Raw genomic sequence first — 22553 nt, 5'->3', positions numbered from 1 at the left:
AGGTTAAACAAGTCAAACTTTAAATGTAATACCCATTGCTTTAAAATATTCTAGCAAAGAAAATAAGGTTTGGAAGATGGTGGCAGGGGATAGATGAAACAAGATTGAAAAGTGTTCACAATTTATGAAGTTCTGGAAATTCATTCTGTTCTTCTGTTTGATATTTTCCACAGTAAGAAGTTTTTAAAAATACTAGCTTTCTCTTATTTTTTACTCTAACAACTTCCTTTTGCTTGTCTCTGACAGGTCCTGGTCTCAGGAGGAGGAAAGCTACACAACCAGTCTCTGTGTGTGTGTGTGTGTGTGTGTGCAAATCTCTGTGTTCCCTTGTGAATACAGTTTCATTAGGGGAGGATTCACCTTTGTTATGCGCTTGATCAGTACGTAATAAATATATATGTTTTATTTTTTTAGTGACAGGGTTTCACTCTGTCACCCAGGCTGGAGTTCAGTGGTGGCAATCATAGCTTACTGCAGCCTCCACCTCCTGGGCTGAAGCAATCGGCCTCCCAAGTAGTTGGGACTACAGGCCCAGGCCATCATGCCCGGCTTTTTTTATTTTTTGTAGAGACGGGGTCTCCCTATGTTGCCCAGGCTGGTCTGCAACTCTTGGGATCCAGTGATCCTCTCACTTCAGCCTCCCAAAGTGCTGGGATTATAGGCATGAGCCACCACGCCGTGTCTGTATTTCATTTTAAAACAACAAAGAATGCTCTCCTTCCTCACGTATCTCAAATTTGGGGGGTACCAAATCTCTGATATTATCCCAACGATTTTTTTTATAACCAGAGTATCACAATTCCTTTCAGAAAGGGTTCTTTAGCCGTTCACACCGCGGGTTTCGGTGGCACATCTTGGGGTGGCACAGACCTGTGCTATAGGTCTCGGCTCTACCCAGAGCAGGATGGCCCTCCTTTTTTTTTTTTTTTTTGAGATGGCGTCTCAGTATGTCGCCCAGGCTGGAGAGAAGTAGCATGATCTCGGCTCACTGCAACTTCCGCCTCCCGGGTTCAAGTGATTCTCCTGCCTCAGCCTCCTGAGTAGCTGGGATTACAGGAGCCCGCCACCACACCCGGGTAATTTTTGCATTTTTAGTAGCGACACAGTTTCACCATGTTGGCCAGGCTGGTCTTGAACTCCTGACCTCAGGTGATCCGCTCCCCCTCCGTCTGCCTCCTAAAGTGCTGGGAATACTGGCGTGAGCCACCACACCCGGCCTAACTTTTTGTATTTTAGTAGAGACGGGGTTTCACAGTGATGCCTAGGTTGGTCTCAAACTCCTGAGCTCAGGAAATCCACCCACCTCGGCCTCCCAAAGTGCTAGGATTACAGGAATGAGCCACTGTGCCCGGCCCCAAGCCTCACTTTCTTTGGGCCTCAGTTTACCCCGCCTGAAAAAAGAGCAGATCGACTGCACCCCCTTCCCGGGGCCCCTCCCAAGCTATGGGCAGCCCCGCCCTAAGGGCGGAGACTGGGCGGAGCGTCGCGCTCTCCTCCGCCTCTTTCGACTCACCGCTGCCCCCTGTGCCCGCGGCGCATGTTCCCGGCACCCCCACCCCCAACCGGCCCTGGATTCCACTTCCGCTCCACTCGCGCTGCAGCCGCAGCTGCCTACAGGCCCCACGCCGCCTCCGGAGTCCATGGCCGGCACGCGCTGGGTACTCGGGGCGCTGCTCCGGGGCTGCGGCTGTAACTGCAGCAGCTGCCGGCGCACTGGCGCCGCCTGCCTGCCCTTCTACTCTGCCGCTGGCTCTATCCCGTCTGGCGTCTCGGGCCGCCGCCGCCTCCTGCTGCTGCTCGGGGCCGCCGCGGCCGCTGCCTCCCAGACGCGTGGCCTCCAGACCGGGCCTGTGCCTCCCGGGAGGCTGGCGGGGCCTTCCCCTGTGGCCACCTCTGCCGCGGCGGCGGCCGCCGCGGCCTACCCTGCCCTCCGTGCCCCTCTGCTGCCGCAGTCGCTGGCGGCGGCCGCGGGCCCGACGCGTAGCTACAGCCAGGTAGGTGGGCGCCGCTAGGGACCTGGCGCTAGACCCCTCCCGGGCTGCGCGCACGCGCCCCCGCGCCCCTCCGTGTGCACTTCGCTGGCGCGCCCGGGGATCCGCGACTCGCGCCGCACACCCTCCCCCGTCCGCCCTGTGCTCCTATTGGGCCCCGGAACAAGGGAAGCTCTCCTAGGCGTCGGGTTTTCTCCTTGATTTGTTCTCCCCTCGATTCTGGGTCTGTTGGGCAGTTTAAGTGTGGCTGGGGTGAATGTTGAGGCCTTGTTCCCCGCCGGGCCCATGGTAGGTTTCGTGAGGCTGCTGACGCGCCCACCTCGGATCCCTTTTGCTTTCCACCAGCAGGTTGTGAAGTTGCGAGGCCGGAGCCCGCCGAGGGTTGGGGGTTTCCGTGCAGCGTGAGCGCTAGGCCTGGGCGGCCCTCGGCGCCTCTCGGTGGGCCGCGGCTGAGAAGGTGCGCGCACACAGTTGCGTGGGCTGGCTTGTAGGGAAGGAACCTGTCCCCATCGCGCCCTTCCCTGTCCTGTCCCCAGGGAAAGACGAGCTGTCCCGGTTTACTGAAGGTCACCTCTGCAACTCCACTCGTACAGAAGGTCTTTTAGGACTGTGTGTCGCCTCGTCTGGGAAAGCAGTTTGGAGGTTTAGCTGTTGGTGGGAGGGGGTGAAGGGGAGGGAGCGTTGAGGGTTGAGGACACAATTTGGGGTCCCAGGAATGAATTTACAATGTTTTCCTTTCCATTTTTTCTTTATTTTTTAGAAAAGTCGGTATGTACTTAACTCAGATTGCAAATATTTTGTGTCTTGTAGATGAACGTTTCTCTTATTGTTACGTGGCATCTGGGAAGTGTCTGCACACTTTTTAACTACCCAGCCCCTGATTCTTTGGGTCATATTTATCTGAATTCAATTTGTGCTTCTCCTTTAACTTAGGGAGACTGGGAGGCTCATCAGCATGGCTGCTGTGTGCCAGCGGCTGAGCTAATTGATTAGAATCCTGGCCCAATACTTTCCGCTGCCTTTTTCTGTGAAAGCTTGTGATGCTTATGGAATTCTGGAAAAATAGGGAAAGTTGTCTACAAAAACCACAACAAAACAATCTCTAATGAACCTTTGTGAGCTAGCTTCTCTTTTTTTTTTTTCTGTGAAATTGAGGCAGTGGTATCTGTAGAGCATCTATGTGTTAGACACTGCTTACATTTATTCCTTAAAACTAAACATTAAGCCTTCATGAAAATTATAGATAGGGCCGGGCGCGGCACTTTGGGAGGCTGCGGCGAGTGGATCACCTGAGGTCAGGAGTTCGATACCAGCCTGACCAACATGGTGAAACTCCATCTCTACTAAAAAACGCAAAAAAGCCGGGCATGGTGGCAGGCGCCTGTAATCCCAGCTACTCGGGAGGCTGATTGCGCCGTTGCACTCTAGTCTGGCCGACAAGAGCGTAACTCCGTCTCAAAAAAAAAAAATGATTGATAGTACAAAGATATCTCTGTCCTTAGTCCAGTAGAGTGCAGTCTTTTTTTCTTTTTTTTTTTTGAGACGGAGTCTTGATCTGTAGCCCAGGCTGGAGTGAAATGCCGAGATCTCAGCTCACTGAAACCTCCAGCCCCCCGGGTTCAAGCGATTCTCCTGCCTCAGCCTCCCGAGTAGCTGGGATTACAGGCATACGCCACTACACCCGGCTAATTTTTTGTATTTTTAGTGGAGATGGGATTTCACCATGTTGGCCAGGCTGGTCTTGAACTCCTGACCTCGTGATTCGCCCACCTTGGCCTCCTAAAGTGCTGGGATTACAGGCGTTAGCCACCGCACCTAGCCCAGTAGAGTGCAAGTCTTAAAGCCTGAGTTGTCTTCTTAGGTTATGGTTGTAGTGCTTGGTGGATTCTTACTAAATTCCAGTTTTACTTAATCCAATAAAAGAGACTTTACAAGTCTTTAGCCTCACAATGCTGCTGTTGCCTTTAAGATCTTTCCCTTAATCACTTGATCTGGCATACCAGCTGACAGAGGAATCTTCCCAAGGCATCCTATCTTGTTGATTTACACAGTCCTCAGTGTCTTTTGTTAAATTCCCTTTGCCTACCAAGTGAAGAACACACATTGAGCTCCACACTCAAGGCCCTCTGCTCTATGGTACCAGCTTCCTTTTGCCAGGTCACCTTCTTTGGCTCCTAATTTAAACGGAATTAATTGAAATTAATTGCTGTTTTTCAAATGGTCCTTTGGTCGTACTGCTTCTTTCTCTCACCTTCAAACTGGAATATCCTATCTTTTATATCCTTCTAACAATTCTGTCCTTCCTTCAAGGCCGATCTCATGTCACGTCCTGATTCTTCTGTTAGTCCTCTGATTTGAATTCCTGTAGTATTTTGTATATTAATTATAGCACTCAGCGTCTCATCTTGTATGCTTGTCGTATTCTAGATAGCTATTTCAGATGAGGGCAATCACTGTGTGTAGGGGCAATCAAATATTTGTCAAATTGTTGGGACCTTTCTTGTGTTGCCTTAACTACACTATTGTTAGCTATAATTTGGGGTCCATGAATTTTAAAACAAACCCTGCATGAAATTTATGTCCTGCCAAACCTTTAGGATATACCTGCTTACGGCTTTTGGATGTACAATTTAAGCCAAAACAGGATGGGTTAGATTGGTGAAGTTTACTTTTTGCCTCTGAAATAATATCTAGAATATTAGTTTGTAGAATAAACATTTTCTAACATTTTTTTTTTTTTTTACATTTTTTACCTGTAAATGTAACTATTTTTACAATTCTTCATTTCCCTTGGAAGGAGTCCAAAACTACTTACCTGGAAGACCTTCCACCACCGCCTGAGTATGAATTGGCCCCATCCAAGTTAGAAGAGGAAGTGGATGATGTCTATCTCATTCGAGCTCAAGGACTGCCCTGGTCATGCACTATGGAAGATGTGCTTAACTTTTTCTCAGGTATATTTTATGTATGTTTTATTTATTTATTTTTTTCCCTTATATTGTTTCTCACAAGCAGATAGGTAATTATAAGTATGTGATTTTGTCTGAGTAAAAGGTAGTGCTACAAATCCACATCAGACTACACTGTCAACTTCCTTTTTGATGGTTGGGAACTGTCTCATTCTGGTTGGTTGCATATACCAAGTGATACCATGTGTACTGTTTGCAGTATGTAACAAATTGAAAGACTTTGGGCCAGGGGCAGTGGCTCAGGCCTGTAATCCCAGCACTTTGGGAGGCCAAGGTGGGAGGATAGCTTGAGGCCAGTAATTCCATATACTGGGCAACACTGTGAGACTGTCTCAATTTACATATATATAAAGGCTTTGAATGCAACAAAAGTTATTTAATGCTAATATATTAATATATAATTGATATATGTAATTAATATAAACATTAATGAATATATTAACGTTATAATTAGTTAATATATGTAATATAATATATAATTTATTAACTTTTACATATATAACAGGCTCAGGCCTATAATATATATAATTTATATATAGCATACATATAATTTGTATTTTAACATATTAATATATTAATAATTATACATTTATTATATAATTAATTATATAATTATTAGTGATATGTTAATATTTATATGTAACAAGTTTTATATAATATATAATTATATGTAATTATGTTTAGTTAATACTATATAATTAATATATGATTATATATAAATATATATTATATAATATAATTAATGTTATATATTAATGTATAATATGTAATGTTAAGACTACATAGTATAATGGAATTTTATTTATTTATTGAGACAGAGTCTTGCTCTGTTACCCAGGCTGGAGTGCAGTGGCACGATCTTGGCTTACTGCAAGCTCTGCCTCCTGAGTTCATGACATTCTCCTGTCTCAGCCTCCCTAGTAGCGATCACCACCATGCCTGGTTAATTTTTTGTGTTTTTGGTAGAGACGGGGTTTCACCGTGTTAGCCAGGATGATCTCGATCTCCTGACCTCGTGATCTCATGATCTGCCTGTCTCCCTAAGTGCTAGGATTACAGGCCTGAGCCACTGCGCCTGGCTGGTATGATGGAATATTATGCAGCCATAACAAAGAACGAGATTATATCCTTTGCAGCAATGTGGGTGGTGCTGGAGACCATTATCCTAAGCAGACTAACATGGAACATTAAACTAAATACTGTATATTTTCACTTACAAGTGGGAGCTAAACAATGAGAACACATGGACACAAAGGGGAACAACACACCAGGGCCAACTTGAGGGTGGGGGAGAGGATTAAAAAATACCTATCGGGGCCGGGTGCAGTGGCTCACGCCTGTAATCTCAGCACTTTGGAAGGCCGAGGCAGGCGGATCACGAGGTCAGGAGATCGAGACCATCCTGGCTAACACGGTGAAACCCCATCTTTCCTAAAAATACAAAAAAAATTAGCCAGGCGTGGTGGCACGCTCCCGTAGTCCCAGCTACCCGGGGGGCTGAGGCAGGAGAATCGCTTGAATCCAGGAGGAGGAGGTTGCAGTGAGCTGAGATCACACCACTGCATTCCAGCCTTGGCGACAGAGATAAAGACTCTTCTCAAAAAGAAAAATAAAAGCTATTGGGTACTATGCTTGCTGCCTGGGTAACTACATGATCTGTATACCAAGCCTCCTGTAACACATGGTTTACCTGCGTAACAGTCCTGTACATGTACTGAATAAAAGTTAAAAAACAAAATTGCATGGTTTGAAATTATTTTTCTCTGTGGTATTAACATATACATCAAAAAGTCAAGCCTGTCAGTGGAAATATGGAATTAAGAGTGACTATTTATGTAATACAGACATTTAGAATAGAAGGTCACTTAGTATCAAGGAATAAAGTTCTCTTAGTACCATGTTTGGAGAGTTTATGTATCTGGGATTTTTTTTTAGTTTCTGTATCTGACTATGATTTATTTATTATTATTTTTTGAGATGGAGTCTCGCTCTGTCACCTAGGCTGGAGTGCAGTCTTGCGCAGTCTCGACTCACTGCAACCTCCGCCTCCTGGGTTCAAGCGATTCTCCTGCCTCTGCCTCCTGAGTTGCTGGGACTACAGGCACCTGCCACTATGCCTGGCTAATTTTTGTATTTTTAGTAGAGACAGGGTTTCGCCATGTTGGCCAGGTTGGTCTCAAACGCCTGACCTCAGATGATCCACCACTTTGGCCTCCCAAAGTGCTGGGATTACAGGCATGAGCCACCACGCCTGGCTATTTCATTAATTTTGTTAGCTGCTCCTTGTGGAGCAGGAGTAACTCCTAGGCAGTATGCCCAGAGTGAGCCTGGTCAAACATTTTTTAAAGCCTCTTGGCCACTTACATCTTGGACTTTCCCATTATAAAAAGTATGCAGTATGAAAAGGGCAAAAAGCCTAGGCGTGGTGGCTGATGCCTGTAATCCCAGCACTTTGGGAGGCTAAGGTGGGAGGATTACTTAAGCCCAAGAGTTCAAGACCAGCCTGGGCAACAAAATGAGACCCCTTTCTACAAAAACAAAAAAAAATTAAATTATGGTAATAAAATTATTCTTAGAGGAAATACTTTAGAGTCCTATGGATATGATTTTAAAGGAAGACACTTATGTATGAATTTAACTATATTGTATTTCCTTAAGTGATTGTAGAAACATTGGAATAGAAGTAATGAATTTTGTGTTGGGCCTATCCTTATTTGCCATTTAATGATCAGGAAGGAGATCATAAGCTTCTGTGCTAAGATTTGCTTATCTTTTCTACTTGGAAGGTTTTAGAGACTAATTTTTTTTTTTTTTTTGAGACGGAGTCTCGCTGTGTCTCCCCGGCTGGAGTGCAGTGGCGTGATCTCGGCTCACTGCAAGCTCCGCCTCCCGGGTTCACGCCATTCTCCCGCCTCAGCCTCCCAAGTAGCTGAGACTACAGGCGCCCGCCACCATGCCCGGCTAGTTTTTTGTATTTTTAGTAGAGACGGGGTTTCACCATGTTAGCCAGGATAGTCTCGATCTCCTGACCTCGTGATCCACCCGCCTCGGCCTCCCAAAGTGCTGGGATTACAGGCTTGAGCCACCGCACCCGGCCGAGACTAAATTCTTATTGGTGTTTGGATGGCTTAAGAGATGCGGATTTGTGTAAGGAATATGACACTTGTTTCCTGGTTTGTTGGAAAATTGCGTTCTCGTGACTTACATAATTGAGCTAAAAGTTTGATTTCTGTTTTCAATTGATTTTGCTCATACACTTTTAGACTGCAGAATCCGCAACGGTGAGAATGGAATACATTTCCTCCTAAATAGAGATGGGAAACGAAGGGGTGATGCCTTAATTGAAATGGAGTCAGAGCAGGATGTGCAGAAAGCCTTAGAGAAGCACCGCATGTACATGGGCCAGCGGTATGTGGAAGGTATGTGAAGTCAGATTTTGACATTTTGGGTTCATTGCATTAGGTTTTATACTTTTCAAGGCAGTTTTTATTTGATCCTTAATAATGAAGTATTTAGATTGTATGAATGCATTCTTTTATAGGTTGTGAGAGTAAAACATAGATAAACTTTCTTATGAGAATATTGACCAAGTTAATCTTTTTTTTTTTTCGGGATGGAGTCTCGCTCTGTCACCCAGGCTGGAGTGCAGTGGCGTGATCTCAGCTCACTGCAACCTCTACCTCCTGGGTTCAAGCAATTCTCCTCTCTCAGCCTCCCAAGTAGCTGGGACTACAGGCAAATGATACCCAGCTAATTTTTGTATTTTTATTAGAGATGGGGTTTTACCATATTGGTCAGGCTGGTCTCAAACTCCTGACCTCAGGTGATCCACCCGCCTTGGCCTCCCAAAGTTCTGGGATTACAGGCATGAGCCTCTGTACCCGGCTGACAAGTATCTTACAAGCTGTGAGAATTAAAGAAGTTATGCCTGCATGGTAAATATGCGATAAATGTCATTTGTTATTTTCTCTAGAGAAGTGCATAAAGATTAAAAGAATTAGTTTTTGAATTCTTGGATAACCCACCAAGTTGTAATGATTTTTTTAAATGGGTTTGTTCCTTTGTTATGTAAATTTTCATCCCTTTTGTGTTTTTTCTTCGTAGTGTATGAGATAAACAATGAAGATGTGGATGCCTTAATGAAGAGCTTGCAGGTCAAATCTTCACCTGTGGTAAATGATGGTGTGGTTCGTTTGAGAGGACTTCCTTACAGTTGCAATGAGAAAGACATTGTAGATTTCTTTGCAGGTACTTTGCAGTTATATTATGCTTGGGAGTTCATATCTTTTTCCCGTTGTTATCTTCTATATCTGAGATGAGCCTCTTTCTGGGCAATAGCATGCAGTTATATTAGGTTCTTTAGGGGAGAGCTCTTCACTTAAATTTCTAATATTTATAGATTTTATATGTGTTTTCTATCAGGCAGATTTTAGGAGGGAAGTCAGATTTCAAAATAATTTCATGAGGGTTTTACTATTGAAGGAAGTAACTTCTCATAATTGGCTATATTTGTGTAAGACAATAACAATTTATGTAATTTAAAGGTATTATCTAATTCCTAGAACCATTAACAGTGAAGTCTGTGATTTCTGTTGTTTCCTAGTATATAATTAACAGCAAAAAAAAAAAAAAAAAAAAAAGATGGGGAGAATTGTATGTTTCGAGTGGGCTTCTTGGACCCTACCTATTCTGGAGATAGGGTATGTAGGTGTTACTGACTTTTGACTGCATAATAAATTTTTTCCTATCAAGCATGTATTCAGTTTTGGGACTGGCAAAACAGAATAAAAATTTTATTAGTATTTGAATGATGGTGTTAATTCTAAGGATAAAAAAACCTGCTAGTAGCACTAAACTCTTTTCGTGTTCTAGGACTGAATATAGTTGACATTACTTTTGTGATGGACTACAGAGGGAGACGAAAAACAGGGGAAGCCTATGTGCAATTTGAAGAACCAGAAATGGCCAACCAAGCCCTGTTGAAACACAGGGAAGAAATTGGTAATCGGTGAGTAAAGCAGATACTAATGATGCACAAGTGTCACACATCAAGACATTTTGATGAATGTGCTGTAATATGACTGTAAAGTTATCCAAACATAGAAAAGTAGAGAGAGTAGTGTAGTGAGCCATCAAATGCCCATAATTTAGATTAACAATTTTTTTTTGACTGCTCGTTGTGGAGCAGGACTAACCCATAGACAGTGTACGTAAAGCAGCTAGATTAACACATTTATATATAAAATATAACATCTGTTATATTTGCTTCATCTGGTTTTTTTTTAGTATGCATCTGTAAAAAAAAATTTTTTTTACATAATTTCAATGTTATATCTAACACCGTTATCAATAGTATGTTATCTAATAACAGTTCATAATATTTTTCCATTTATACCAAAAATATCTTTTTTTTTTTTTTTTTTGGCAACGGAGTCTCGCTCTGCTGCCTAGGCTGGAGTGCAGTGGCGTGATCTTGGCTCACCGCAACCTCTCTCTGCCTCCCAGGTTCAAGTGATCCTCCTGCCTCAGCCTCCCGAGTAGCTGGAACTAGTGGCATGCGCCACCACGCCCAGCTAAGTTTTGTATTTTTAGTAGAGACGGGGTTTCACCGTGTTGGCCAGGCTAGTCTAGAACTCCCGGACTCAAGTCATCCACCCACCTCCGCCTCCAGAAGTGTTGGGATTACAGGTGTGAGCCACCACACCGGACAAAAATATCTTTTTTGAAACAGAATCCAGATAAGGTCTACACACTGCATTTGACTGTTATGTCCATAGTTCTCTGTGTATTTTTTTCTTTTAAGACACAGGATCTCATTCTGTCACCCAGGCTGGAGTGTAGTAGCATGATGATAGCTCACTACAGCCTTGAATTCCTGGGCTCAAGCAGTCTTCTCGCCTCACCCTACCAACTAGCTAGAACTATAGGCATGTGCCACCACACCTCACTCTGTGTGTGTGTGTGTGTGTATGTGTGTAGGTGGGGTCTTGCTGTGTTGCCCTGACTGGCCTCAAACTCATGGGCTCAAGTGATCTCCCGCTTTGGCCTCCCTAAACGCTGGGATTACAGGTGTGAGCCACTGCACCTGACCACTGATTCTCTTGAACTAGAGCAAATCCCCCTTACTTATTCCCTCCCTTTTTTTAAAAGCAATTGACTTTTGAAGAAATTAGATCAGTTGTCTTGTACAGTATCTCATGTTGACATCACATCATGATGCACATGATGATAAGTGGGTTCGTTTGTGTTTTTACTTTAGTTTTGGAGGTACAGTTTAAAATGTCAAATGTTAAATCCTGTTGGGTTACTTTTTTTGCTGTTTTCTGGCCTTTTAAATCAGCTCCTTTGAAGTAAACAAAATAGCCATTCCAAAGGCAGTGTTTCAGGATCTACTGATAGAAGTGGTTCAAAGGTTTTTTAGTTTCTTGAGACAGGATCTTGCTCTGTCACCCAGCCTGGAGTGCAGTGGCACAAACACCTTGACCTCCTGGGCTCAAGCAGTCTTCCCACCTCAGCTTTCCTTGTAGGTGGTACCACAGGCATGCATCACCATGCCTGGCTAATTTTAGACAGAGCCTTACTCTGTTAACCTCACTGGAGTGCAGTTGAGTGATATAGCTCTCTGCAGCTGTGGCCTCCTGGGCTCAAGCAGTCCTCCCACTTCAGCCTCCCAAGTAGCTGGGACTACAGGTGCATGCCACCACACCCAGCTAATTCTTGTATTTTTGTAGAGATGGGGTTTTGCATGTTGCCCAAGCTGGTCTCAAACTCCTGAGCTCAAGTGATCCACCTGCCTCAGCCTCCCAAAGTACTGGGATTACAGGTGTGAGCCACTGCACCTGGTCTCCTGGCTAATTAAAAAAAAAAAACAAAAAACTTTTGTTGAGATAGTGTCTCACTTTGTTGTCCAGGCTCAAAGATTTTTTTTAAAGAAGTAGTGCACATCTAATCTTTATAGATTTGTAAACACAAGCTATTTTTATAACTCTTAGTTTAGAAAGCCATGTTAAGAAAAAGAAAACTGTGCTGGGTGTGGTGGCCAATACCTGTAATCCCAGCACGTTGGGAGGCTGAAGTGGGTAGAATCACTTGAGCCCAGGAGTTCAAGAGCAACCTGGGCAACATGGCAAGAACCCATGTCTACAAAAATAAAAAATACAAAATGTAGCAGTGTGTGGTGGCAGGCGGCAGTAGTCCCCAGCTACTTGGGAGGCTGAGGCAGGAAGATCACTTGAGTCTAGGAGGTTGAGGCTGCAGTGAGCCATGTTCACACCACTGTACTCCATCTTGGGTGACAGCAAGAAACCCAAGTTTCAAAAAAAAAAAAAATTGTTCCAGAAGCTTGGGTTTAATAGATAGTCCCCTCCACGGTGATAGCAAGTCATAATTGATACTTAGTTCTTGAATTCTCATTAGCCTTTTAGTGAAGTTCTGGGAAGTTAGCTCTTCTTTTACTGTGACTTTTAATATCTTATACAGATGTGATTAATTTGCACAGAATTGAATTTCAAGGCTTCAAGAGATTGTTAACCAGCTGTTTAAAAAACCCTTATGAGATTAATTTTCTCTGTGTACACAGTTAACGTAAGCATAGTTCTCATGAAGCAAAACAGAGTAGAAAATATTGTTAAAATGTGTATGAGGAAAAAGTGTTACCTTGGTGCAAAAACTTAAATCAGTGACCTACTGTTTTATGTTTTCATGGGCTACTATCTGCATCCATTATTACTTTTCCCTACCTGTTATCTTTGGACACCTGTGTTTCATAAGCTGTTGGAAATATAATGTATACATGTTTATTTTAAGTGAGTTCAGTATAAAGTTACTTTGCACCATTTGTGCCTGTTCACTTTTTCTTTGACATAGATACATCGAGATATTTCCAAGCAGAAGGAATGAAGTTCGAACACATGTTGGTTCTCATAAGGGAAAGAAAATCGCATCTTCTCCTACTGCTAAGTATATAACTGAGCCAGAAATGGTCTTTGAAGAACATGAAGTAAATGAGGATATTCGACCCATGACAGCTTTTGAAAGTGAGAAGGAAATAGGTAAGGTCCTGTCTCTTCTTGAGACTCATTGGTTCTATCTTGAATGTTTTGGATTTTGCGAAAAAAAAATTTTTTTTTTGAGACAGAGTCTTGCTCTGTTGCCAGGCTGGAGCGCAGTGGTGCGATCCTGGCTGACTGCAACCTCTACCTCCTGGGTTCAAGCAATTCTCCTGCCTTAGCCTCCTGAGTAGCTGGGACTACAGGTGCATGCCACCACGCCCAGCTAATTTTTATAATTTTAGTAGAGACAAGGTTTCGCCATGTTGGCCAGGCTGGTCTGGAACTCTTGACCTCGAGTGATCCACCTGCTTCAGCCTCCTAAAGTGCTGGAATTACAGGTGTGAGCCAACACACCAGGCCTAAAGATTTAATAGGTCTTGGAGTATAGTACATGCTTTGAGTATATGCAGAAAGACTTAATTATTTTGCTAGGTTTTTAATTTAATCATTTTTATTAACTATATCAAAAGCTGGGTAGTAAAAATGTGATAAAAGGAAGTAAAATGTCAATATTTAAATTAAGATGGGGGAAGATTTGGGTAATGAGCAGGAATATTGACTGAAGTAAGGAATTTTTTTTTTTTTGAGACAGAGTCTTGCTCTGTCGCCCAGGCTGGAGTGCAGTGGGGAGATCTCCGCTCACTGCGAGCTCCGCCTCCTGGGTTCACGCCATTTTCCTGCCTCGGCCTCCCAAGTAGCTGGGAGTACAGGTGCCTGCCACTGTGGCCGGCTAGGTTTTATATTTTTAGTAGAGACAGGGTTTCCCCATGTTGGCCAGGCTGGTGTTGAACTACTGACCTCAGGGGATCCGCCCGCCTCTGCCTCCCAAAGTGCTGGGATTACAGGCATGAGCCACTGTGCCCACCAGAAGTAAGGATTTTTGTTTGCTTCTGGATTTAATTATTTCTTTGATTCCTAACTCAGAGCAACATTTGGAATCTTTTAAGTTTGATAAATACTTTTTAAACTGGTACCCTGGGATTATCTTGTCACTATATATATATGTGTGTGTGTGTGTATGTATATATATAGTTTTTTGAGACAAGGTGTTGTTCTGTGGCCCATTCTGGAGTGCAGTGGCACAATCATGGCTCACTGCAACCTTGAACTCCTGGGCTCAGGCAGTTCTTCCACCCCAGCCTCCTGAGTAGCTGGAACTATAGACATGCATCACCATGTCCAGCTCAGTTATTTTTCTTTTTCTTTTTTTAATTATTTATTTATTTATTTATTTTTGAGATGGAGTCTTGCTCTGTCGCCCAGGCTGGAGTGCAGTGGCCGGATCTCAGCTCACTGCAGGCTCTGCCTCCCGGGTTCATGCCATTCTCCTGCCTCAGCCTCCTAAGTAGGTGGGACTACAGGTGCCCGCCACCACACCTGGCTAATTTTTGGCATTTTTAGTAGAGACGGGGTTTCACTGTGTTAGCCAGGATGGTCTCGATCTCCTGACCTTGTAATCCACCTGCCTCAGCCTCCCAAAGTGCTGGGAATACAGGCGTGAGCCACCGCACCCGGCGTCTTTTTTTTTTTGTAGAGACAGTGTCTCACTGTGTTGCCCAGGCTGGTCTCGAACTCCTGGGCTCAAGTGATTCTCCTACTTCAGCCTTTCATGGTGTTGGGATTACAAGTGTGAACTACCATGCCCAGCCTTTGTTCCTTTTTTTTTCTTTTTAGTACCTATAATCTAGAAAGTCTCTTTTAGGGTTTAATTCATAATCATTTTATCTGCTCTCTGTTGTTACAGAAAGGGGTAAGTGCTTAAACTGGTAGTGGTCTGAGGCATTCAGTGCTTATGGGTGTTCAGGTGATATTTCTTAAGTGGCAGAAATTTCAGATCATTTTGGCTTTTAAAGCTCTTAAGAGGAATTGAGGATTTGGACATAGAAGTCATACCTAATTAGAATCTGTTAATAACCCTTGAAGCTGTTATGTTTTAACAGTGCTTTCTGTTCCACCTCTCAGAATTGCCTAAGGAGGTGCCAGAAAAGCTTCCAGAGGCTGCTGATTTTGGAACTACGTCTTCTCTGCATTTTGTCCACATGAGAGGATTACCTTTCCAAGCCAATGCCCAAGACATTATAAACGTGTGTGGCAGTAAGATACCGAGTCTCAATAGATTTGAACAAAAGTTCTAAAATGAAACTTGTATTAATTTGGGGATGGTAGAGAAGAAAATATGTAGTGTTTCTGTGTTATCTTTGGATAGTAAGATGGCATCTTCCTGGTTGCAAGGCTTGCTGCTTTTTCTGTAGCTGAAAAGTGTGGCTTGGTATTACTTTTTTTTTTCTCTCTCTCTCTTTTTTTTTTTTTTTTTTTGAGACGGAGTCTCGCTCTGTCGCCCAGCCTGGAGTGCAATGGCCGGATCTCAGCTCACTGCAAGCTCCACCTCCCGGGTTTACGCCATTCTCCTGCCTCAGCCTCCCGAGTAGCTGGGACTACAGGCGCCCGCCACCTCGCCCGGCTAGTTTTTTGTATTTTTTAGTAGAGACGGGGTTTCACCGTGTTCGCCAGGATGGTCTTGATCTCCTGACCTCGTGATCCGCCCGTCTCGGCCTCCCAAAGTGCTGGGATTACAGGCTTGAGCCAACGCGCCCGGCCTCTTTTTTTTTTTTTTTTTTTTTTTTTTTGTGACAGAGTCTTGCCCTGTCGCCCAGGCTGAAGTGCAGTGGCTTGAACTTGGCTCACTGCAACTTCTGCCTCCCGGGTTCAAGCATTTGTCCTGCCTCAGTTTCCCGAGTAGCTGGGATTACAGGCACGTGCCACCATGCCTGTTTAATTTGTGTATTTTCAGTAGAGATGGGGTTTCACCGTGTTGGCCAGGCTGGTCTTGATATCCTGACCTCAAGTGATCCACTCGTCTTGGCCTCCCAAAGTGTTGAGGTTACAGGTGCGAGCCACTGTGCTCTCTGAGAGCAGGTACTTTAAATGTCACTTTGAGTTCTGAGAAAAAGTAGAAAAGCCAGAAGACATACTAGATGTATAAATATGTTACTACTTAAAAAAGGAATTTCCTAAAAACAAATGTATCAAGTGTATGAATCAAAGTCTGAAAGAAAGATGAGCCACCAGACTTCTAGGCGGGTTTGCTTACATCCATCATGTTCCTCTTGACTGCCTTTGTCGTTTAGTTTTTCGCTCCACTCAAGCCTGTTAGAATCACCATGGAATACAGCTCCAGCGGGAAGGCCACTGGAGAAGCTGATGTGCACTTTGAGACCCATGAGGATGCTGTTGCAGCAATGCTCAAGGATCGGTCCCACGTTCGTAAGTCCTGCCTTTGGCTTTCGTTGTCATTTTTGATGCTTGTCTTTGCTTATAAGTATCTCTTTCTGTTTTGGGATTGTAGAATTTTTCCTTGGAAAATTTGTATTCTTTTAGTACTAGTAAATTAAACGTAACAGATAAAAACACTATAATTTAAAAAACATTTATTTGTCTGCTAATTATCCTGCAAATTTCTTTCTTTCTTTTTTTTTTTTTGTCAACCACGCCGGAATGCAGTGGTGCCATCTCGGCTCACTGCAGTCTCCGCCTCCTGAGTTCAAGCAATTCTCCTGCTTCAGCCATCTGAGTAGCTGGGATTACAGGTGCCCAGCACCATGCCTGACTCATTTTTGTATTTTTAGTAGAGACAGGTTTCGCCATGTTGGCCAGGCTGGTCTCGAACCCCTGGGTTCAAATGATCCCTGTGCCTCAACCTCCCAAAGTGCTGGGATTACAGACATGAGCCACCGCACCCAGCCTGTTTGTCTGTTCTACATTTTATTTGTTGTTGTTTGAGACGGCGTGTTGTCTGTCACCCAGTCTGTAGTGCAGTGGTGTGATCTGGGCTCACTGCAACCTCCGCCTCCTGGGTTCAAATGATTCTCCTGCCACAGCCTCCTGAGTAGCTGGGACTATAGGCACCTGCCACTATGCCTGGCTAATTTTTGTATTTTTAGTAGAGACGGGGTTTCACTATATTGGCCAGGCTGGCTCGAACGCCTTAGGTGTTCCTCCCTCCTTGGCCTCCCAAAGTGCTGGGATTACAGGCGTGAGCCACCGCGCCCGGCCTAAATTTTGTTTTTAATTAGGGAAAGGAAAGGGCAAAGTGTTTGAATTGTTGTCTGAACTGTGAGAAAAATGGCTGTAAAATTGATCTCCTTTTTCAACTTTTTAAAACTAATCTTTCTCATTATCCTCAGATCATAGGTATATTGAACTGTTCCTGAATTCATGTCCAAAAGGAAAATAAGACTTCAGGGGCTCCAGATAATAAGGTAAATTTAAGAGGTAAAACTGTGGGCTGGGCGCAGTGGCTCAACACCTGTAATCGCAGCACTTTGGGAGGCCAAGGTGGGTGGATCACCTGAGGTCAGGAGTTAGAGCCAGCCTGGCCGACATGGTGAAACCCTGTCTACTAAAAATACAAAAATTAACCGGGCATGAAGGCCGGTGCCTATAATCCCAGCTACTCAGGAGGCTGAAGTGGGAGAATGACTTGAACCTAGGAGGCAGAGGTTGCAGTGAGCTGAGATTGTGCCACTGCACTCCAGCCTGGGCAATAGAATGAGACTCAAAGATAAAAAAAAAAAAAAAAAAAAGAGGTACAACCGTGGAAATTATTTTGTATTGATAAACTAATAATCATCCACTCACTAATTTATAATATGGTGGAAATCATTCTCTTTTTATTTTTTTTTTTTTTTTTTTTTTTTTTTTTTTGAGACGGAGTCTCGCTCTGTCTCCCAGGCTGGAGTGCAGTGGCCGGATCTCAGCTCACTGCAAGCTCCGCCTCCCGGGTTCCCGCCATTCTCCTGCCTCAGCCTCCCGAGTAGCTGGGACTACAGGCGCCCGCCACCTCGCCCGGCTAGTTTTTTGTATTTTTTTTTTAGTAGAGACGGGGTTTCACCGTGTTCGCCAGGATGGTCTCGATCTCCCGACCTCATGATCCGCCCGTCTCGGCCTCCCAAAGTGCTGGGATTACAGGCTTGAGCCACCGCGCCCGGCCTCTTTTTATTTTTCAAATTTTTTTAGGGACCAGGTCTCTCTCTCTTGCCCAGGCTAGCAGTGGTGCGATCATAGCTCACTGCAGCTTCAACCTTCTGGGCTCAGGTGATTCTCTCACTTCAGCCTCTTGAGTAGTGGGGACTACAGGTGTGTACCACCTTGCCTAGCTAATTTTTAAATTTTTTGTAGAGGTGGGGTCTCACTATGTTGCCCAGGATGGCCTTGAACTTCTGGCCTTAAGTGATCCTGCTGCCTTTGCCTCCCGAAGTGTTGGAATTATAAGAGTGACCAGCCCACTTGGCACCATTCCTTTTTAATAAAGATCAAACTAATGATAATTGAAGTGTCAATATAAGGAATGAAAATTCTCACTCTGGCTTCTCAGATGTAGGGGCAAAAAAAAAAAAATTCTCCTGGGAAATATAATTAATTATGATTTTTTTCTTGCTTTTTTTTTTTTTTTAATTTTATTTATTGATTTTTTTGTGAGACGGAGTTTCACTCTCATTGCCCAGGCCCGAGTGCAGTGACACGATCTCCGCTCACCGCGACCTCTACCTCCAGAGTTCAAGAGATTCTCCTGCCTCAGCCTCCCGAGTAGCTGGGATTACAGGCATGCACCACCACGCCTAGCTAATCTTTGTATTTTTAGTAGAGATGGGGTTTCTCCGTGTTGGTTATGGCTGGTCTTGAACTCCTGACCTCAGGTGATCCACCTGCCTTGGCCTCCCAAAGTGCTGGGATTACAGGCATGAGCCACTTCGGCCTGTTTTTTAATTCTTTTTGAGACAGAGTCTTGCTTTGTTGAGCAGGCTGGATTGCAGTGGCACAATCTCGGCTCACTGTGAACTCCGCCTCCTAGGTCAAAGTGATTCACCTGCCTTGGCTTCCCAAAGTGCTGGGATTGCAGGGGTGAGCCACTGTGCCCAGCCATAATTCCTTATGATTTGTATAATAGCTTTGAGCATTGTCTCCATGTAGAATTTTTATGCATAATTTCCAACATCCATCATGCTATGTGCCAAAAAATAGCTGCCTTTAGTAGCTATAAATTGTAGTAGACTGGATATATGACTTGCATTAGCTTTTTATTTTCCCACTTAAATTTAAACACCGTTTCCATTTTCTCAGGTTTTTTTTTTATTTTTATTTTTTTTGATATGAAGTCTCACTCTTTTTGCCCAGGGTGGAGTGCAGTGGCGCAATCTCAGCTCACTGCAACCCCCACCTCCCGGGTTCAAGTGATTCTCCTGCCTCATCCTCCCAAGTAGCTAGGATTACAGGCAGTCTCCACCACATCCAGCTAATATTCGTATTTTTAGTGGGGATGAGGTTTCACCAGTCTGGTCTCGAACTCCTGACATCAAGTGATCCGATAGCCTCAGCCTCCCAAAGTGCTGGGATTACAGGCGTGAGTCACCACGCCCGGGCATTTTCTGGTTTAAGGTATTTTTAAAAGGATATATGTGAAACCAGAGTGTATCATCCATAAACACAGTTAACGTGTCACTGTTTCCTTTTCCTAAAATGGCATTTTTTTTTTTGTGCCGTAGGAGGTACGTAATTTTATAGTGTTAACTTACCCATGAGATTTGCTTAATATATCTTGATGTTCCTTCCCTCAATTAAATATATGGTGTCTTTTTTTTTCCCATAAAGTATTTTAAGTATTACTGATGTATTGCAGTCACTTTTCTACATGTAATGACTCACTCTTTTGAGACACTTACCTGTAATGATTTCTTGAAAACACATGGGGCCGGGTGTGGTGGCTTACTCCTGTAATCCCATTACTTCAGGAGGCCGAGACAGGCAGAACACCTGAGGTCAGGAGTTCGAGACCAGCCTGGCCAAAATGGCGAAACACTGTCTCTACTAAAAATACAAAAATTAGCTGGATGTGGTGGTGCACACCTGTAGTTCCAGCTACTGGGAAGGCTGAGGCAGGAGAATCACTTGCATCTGGGAGGCGGAGGTTGCAGTGACTGAGATCGTGCCACTGCATTCCAGCCAACCTGAATGATAGAATGAAACTCTGTCTCAAAAAAAAAGGAACAAAAAAACACGGGCATTCATTCTATTACTATATCCTATTCTATTCTATTAGGTTTTTTTTTTTTGTTTTTGTTTTTGTTTTTGTTTTTGAGATGGAGTCTTACTGTGTCGCCCAGGCTGTGATCTTTGCTCACTGTGACTTCTGCCTCCCGGGTTCAGGTGATTCTCCTGCCTCAGCCTACCGAGTAGCTGGAACTATAGGCGTGTACCACCATGCCCAGCTAAGTTTTTGTATTTTATTTTATTTTATTTATTTATTTTTGAGATGGAGTTTCTCTCTTGTTGCCCAGGCTGGAGTGCAATGGCAGGATCTCGGCTCACTGCAACCTCCACCTCCTGGGTTCAAGTGATTCTCTTGTCTCAGCCTCTGGAGTAGCTGGGATTACAGGCATGCGCCACCACACCCGGCTAATTTTTTATTTTTAGTAGAGACAGGGTTTCTTCATGTTGTCCAGGTTGGTCTCGAACTCCTGACCTCAGCTGATCTGCCCGCCTTAACCTCCCAGAGTTCTGGGATTACAGGTTTGAGCCACCGTGCCCCGCCAATTTTTTGTATTTTAGTAGAGATAGGGTTTCATTGTGTTGGCCTGGATGGTCTCGATCTCCAGACCTCGTGATGTTTCCGCCTCAGTCTCACAAAGTGCTGGGATTACAGGCATGAGCCACTGCGCCCGGCCTCTTCTGTTGCTATTTTTGGATATGAAGTCCCACAATTCTGTGATGTTAAATACTCGTAATAGCTAAAATCTATTTAAAATATATTCTGAAACTGTGTTTTTTATACCAGCCTGTAAACACTAATGCCTAACTAGTTTTCCTCACTTTAACTTGGTTTATCAGATAACTTGCACTAAATTAGAAAGGAGAAAAATTTGAATTTGCAGTTTTAAATGGTATGGGAATGTGTGCTATCCTTTTTCATCTTGACTAAATGTGCAACATTTTTTGTTTTATTTTTAGGGTGAAGCAAGAAGCATTTCATTTGCACATCTTTCTTGGACGTGGGATATACAGTTCCAGTTTATTAGCAGCAACTGCTAGGGAAATGATTTTGGTGTTTTGGGTTAATTGCTTCTAAGAAAAGTTTCATAGTGGACTGCTTAGAAGAAGAAATGAAAGATCCAGTTTGGGATTATGAAATAAACCACAAATTAAAATTTTTGTTTAAACTGTCCAGGATCTGATTTAAAAATATAGTCTTTGTTTTATATGATTAAATGGTTTGTTTTCGTAGATGATATGTTACCCATTGTAAAGACTACATATTCAGCAGTGTTCTTTAAACGCTTTCATTTAAAAAGTAACTTTTTTTTTTTTTTTTTGCCTGTGAATTGAGTGCTCTGATGTAAAACTTCTCATGGGGTAAAACAGTGATTTATTTTAACCAAACATTCACCAAAGCAAAGAAGGGTTTCAGACCTTTGAACTGGTATGGTTTGGCAGAATGGTTTTAAATTTTGCTGTATTTGATTACTTAGAGATAGGAATTTTAAAAAATCAAAACAAAAAATAAATACCACAACTTAGTGAGTGTAAATGACAATTTGGTGGTTTTATGTCTTTAGAAATGTTTTACCTTTCTAAGCCTTGTGCTAAAGGCGTTTAACGTTGGTGCCTATCTACTTAGGGGGCATTCTAGTCTTCAAAGTTGTCTGAACTGTCCCGCCCTGGCGTTTTTTGATTTGGGGTAAACCTAAGGGTGTTTGTTAGTCTCAAAACTGTGAAGTGACATGTCAGAACAGTCCAGACTGGTAAGAAAATTAATGGCTTCACTTGAATTTAAACCAGCTTTAGATAGGAAAAAAACCAGTCTCCTCATTTGCTTTTTTAATGGAGTAGTACATCCCATATTTTAGAACAAGTAGGGGTGCCTTGCTTAAATAATAGCATTTAATGTATAATTGTGTGAAGGGTTTATGGATAAAGCTGTACTTTTGTCACAATGTGGCGGTACATTCTGCTTTAATATTAAAATAGCTTGTAATTTAAATATTGGACAAAATGGCTGGCTTCAAAATATAGTCGTTAATAAACTATGTGCACCTGTGTAGGAGAATCAAAATCCTGTACAGTTTCTTTGCCTTGTTCCTGTTCTCAGGGTGACGACTGCCACCAGGAGATGCAATTCTAGTTCTTAAAATTAAATTTGCCCAGATTTCTGACAGGTGATATCTGGAAGAGAGACTATGTCTTCTCTTAATACAGAGCCGTCTTTTGATTACCAGCTAAGATGCAAAATCACTGTACTGTAAGTAGTCAATAAATGAAGACTTGTTTCAGGCTGAAGATTACCTAAGAGTATTATTGGAGTGTGTGAGTCAACTATGAATATATTATTACCTCAAGTCCTGGTATATTAATATAAGTAGTAAGGGTTAATTTTCGTGTGTGTTCTTTTAAATCCTGTGAACGTGACTTAACCAGCTTAACATCGTCAGTAGTACTACTTAGATGGAAATGCGTTTTCATATATGGTTGAATATGCCAAGCCTTGAGAA

General features: G+C 43.3%; 1 protein-coding gene across 3 annotated transcripts; it reads left to right on the top strand.

The window, feature by feature from the left end:
* Window positions 1-1529: 1529 nt before the first annotated feature.
* Window positions 1530-22341, top strand: GRSF1 (G-rich RNA sequence binding factor 1). 3 transcript variants are annotated; one of them, XM_050791409.1, is made up of 10 exons: window positions 1530-1994; window positions 4789-4945; window positions 8224-8379; window positions 9065-9208; window positions 9833-9968; window positions 12827-13011; window positions 14974-15095; window positions 16140-16275; window positions 17196-17270; window positions 21016-22341. In XM_050791409.1, exons 1-9 carry the CDS (start codon window positions 1641-1643, stop codon window positions 17243-17245), a joined length of 1440 nt encoding a protein of 479 aa, XP_050647366.1. In that variant the 5' UTR covers window positions 1530-1640; the 3' UTR covers window positions 17246-17270; window positions 21016-22341. The 3 variants fall into 3 exon arrangements, with proteins under 3 accessions (XP_050647366.1, XP_050647367.1, XP_050647368.1); XM_050791410.1 differs by lacking the exon at window positions 1530-1994 and adding an exon at window positions 2116-2279; XM_050791411.1 differs by lacking the exon at window positions 1530-1994 and adding an exon at window positions 2484-2587.
* The last annotated feature ends 212 nt before the right edge of the window (window positions 22342-22553 follow it).

This window comes from Macaca thibetana, chromosome 5, assembly GCF_024542745.1.
Source record: "Macaca thibetana thibetana isolate TM-01 chromosome 5, ASM2454274v1, whole genome shotgun sequence".
Classification (NCBI taxonomy): Eukaryota; Metazoa; Chordata; class Mammalia; order Primates; family Cercopithecidae; genus Macaca; species Macaca thibetana.
The sequence above is the reverse complement of the archived record's forward strand: the minus strand, read 5'-3'. Positions and strand labels throughout refer to the sequence as shown.

Bases quoted from the DNA above. Each gene is read 5' to 3' on its own strand.
- GRSF1 (XM_050791409.1), top strand. From the start codon at position 1,641: ATGGCCGGCACGCGCTGGGTACTCGGGGCGCTGCTCCGGGGCTGCGGC. The intron at 13,012-14,973 runs GTAAGGTCCTGT...TCCACCTCTCAG, and splicing joins TGAAAGTGAGAAGGAAATAG to AATTGCCTAAGGAGGTGCCA. The intron at 15,096-16,139 runs GTGTGTGGCAGT...TTTGTCGTTTAG, and splicing joins ATGCCCAAGACATTATAAAC to TTTTTCGCTCCACTCAAGCC.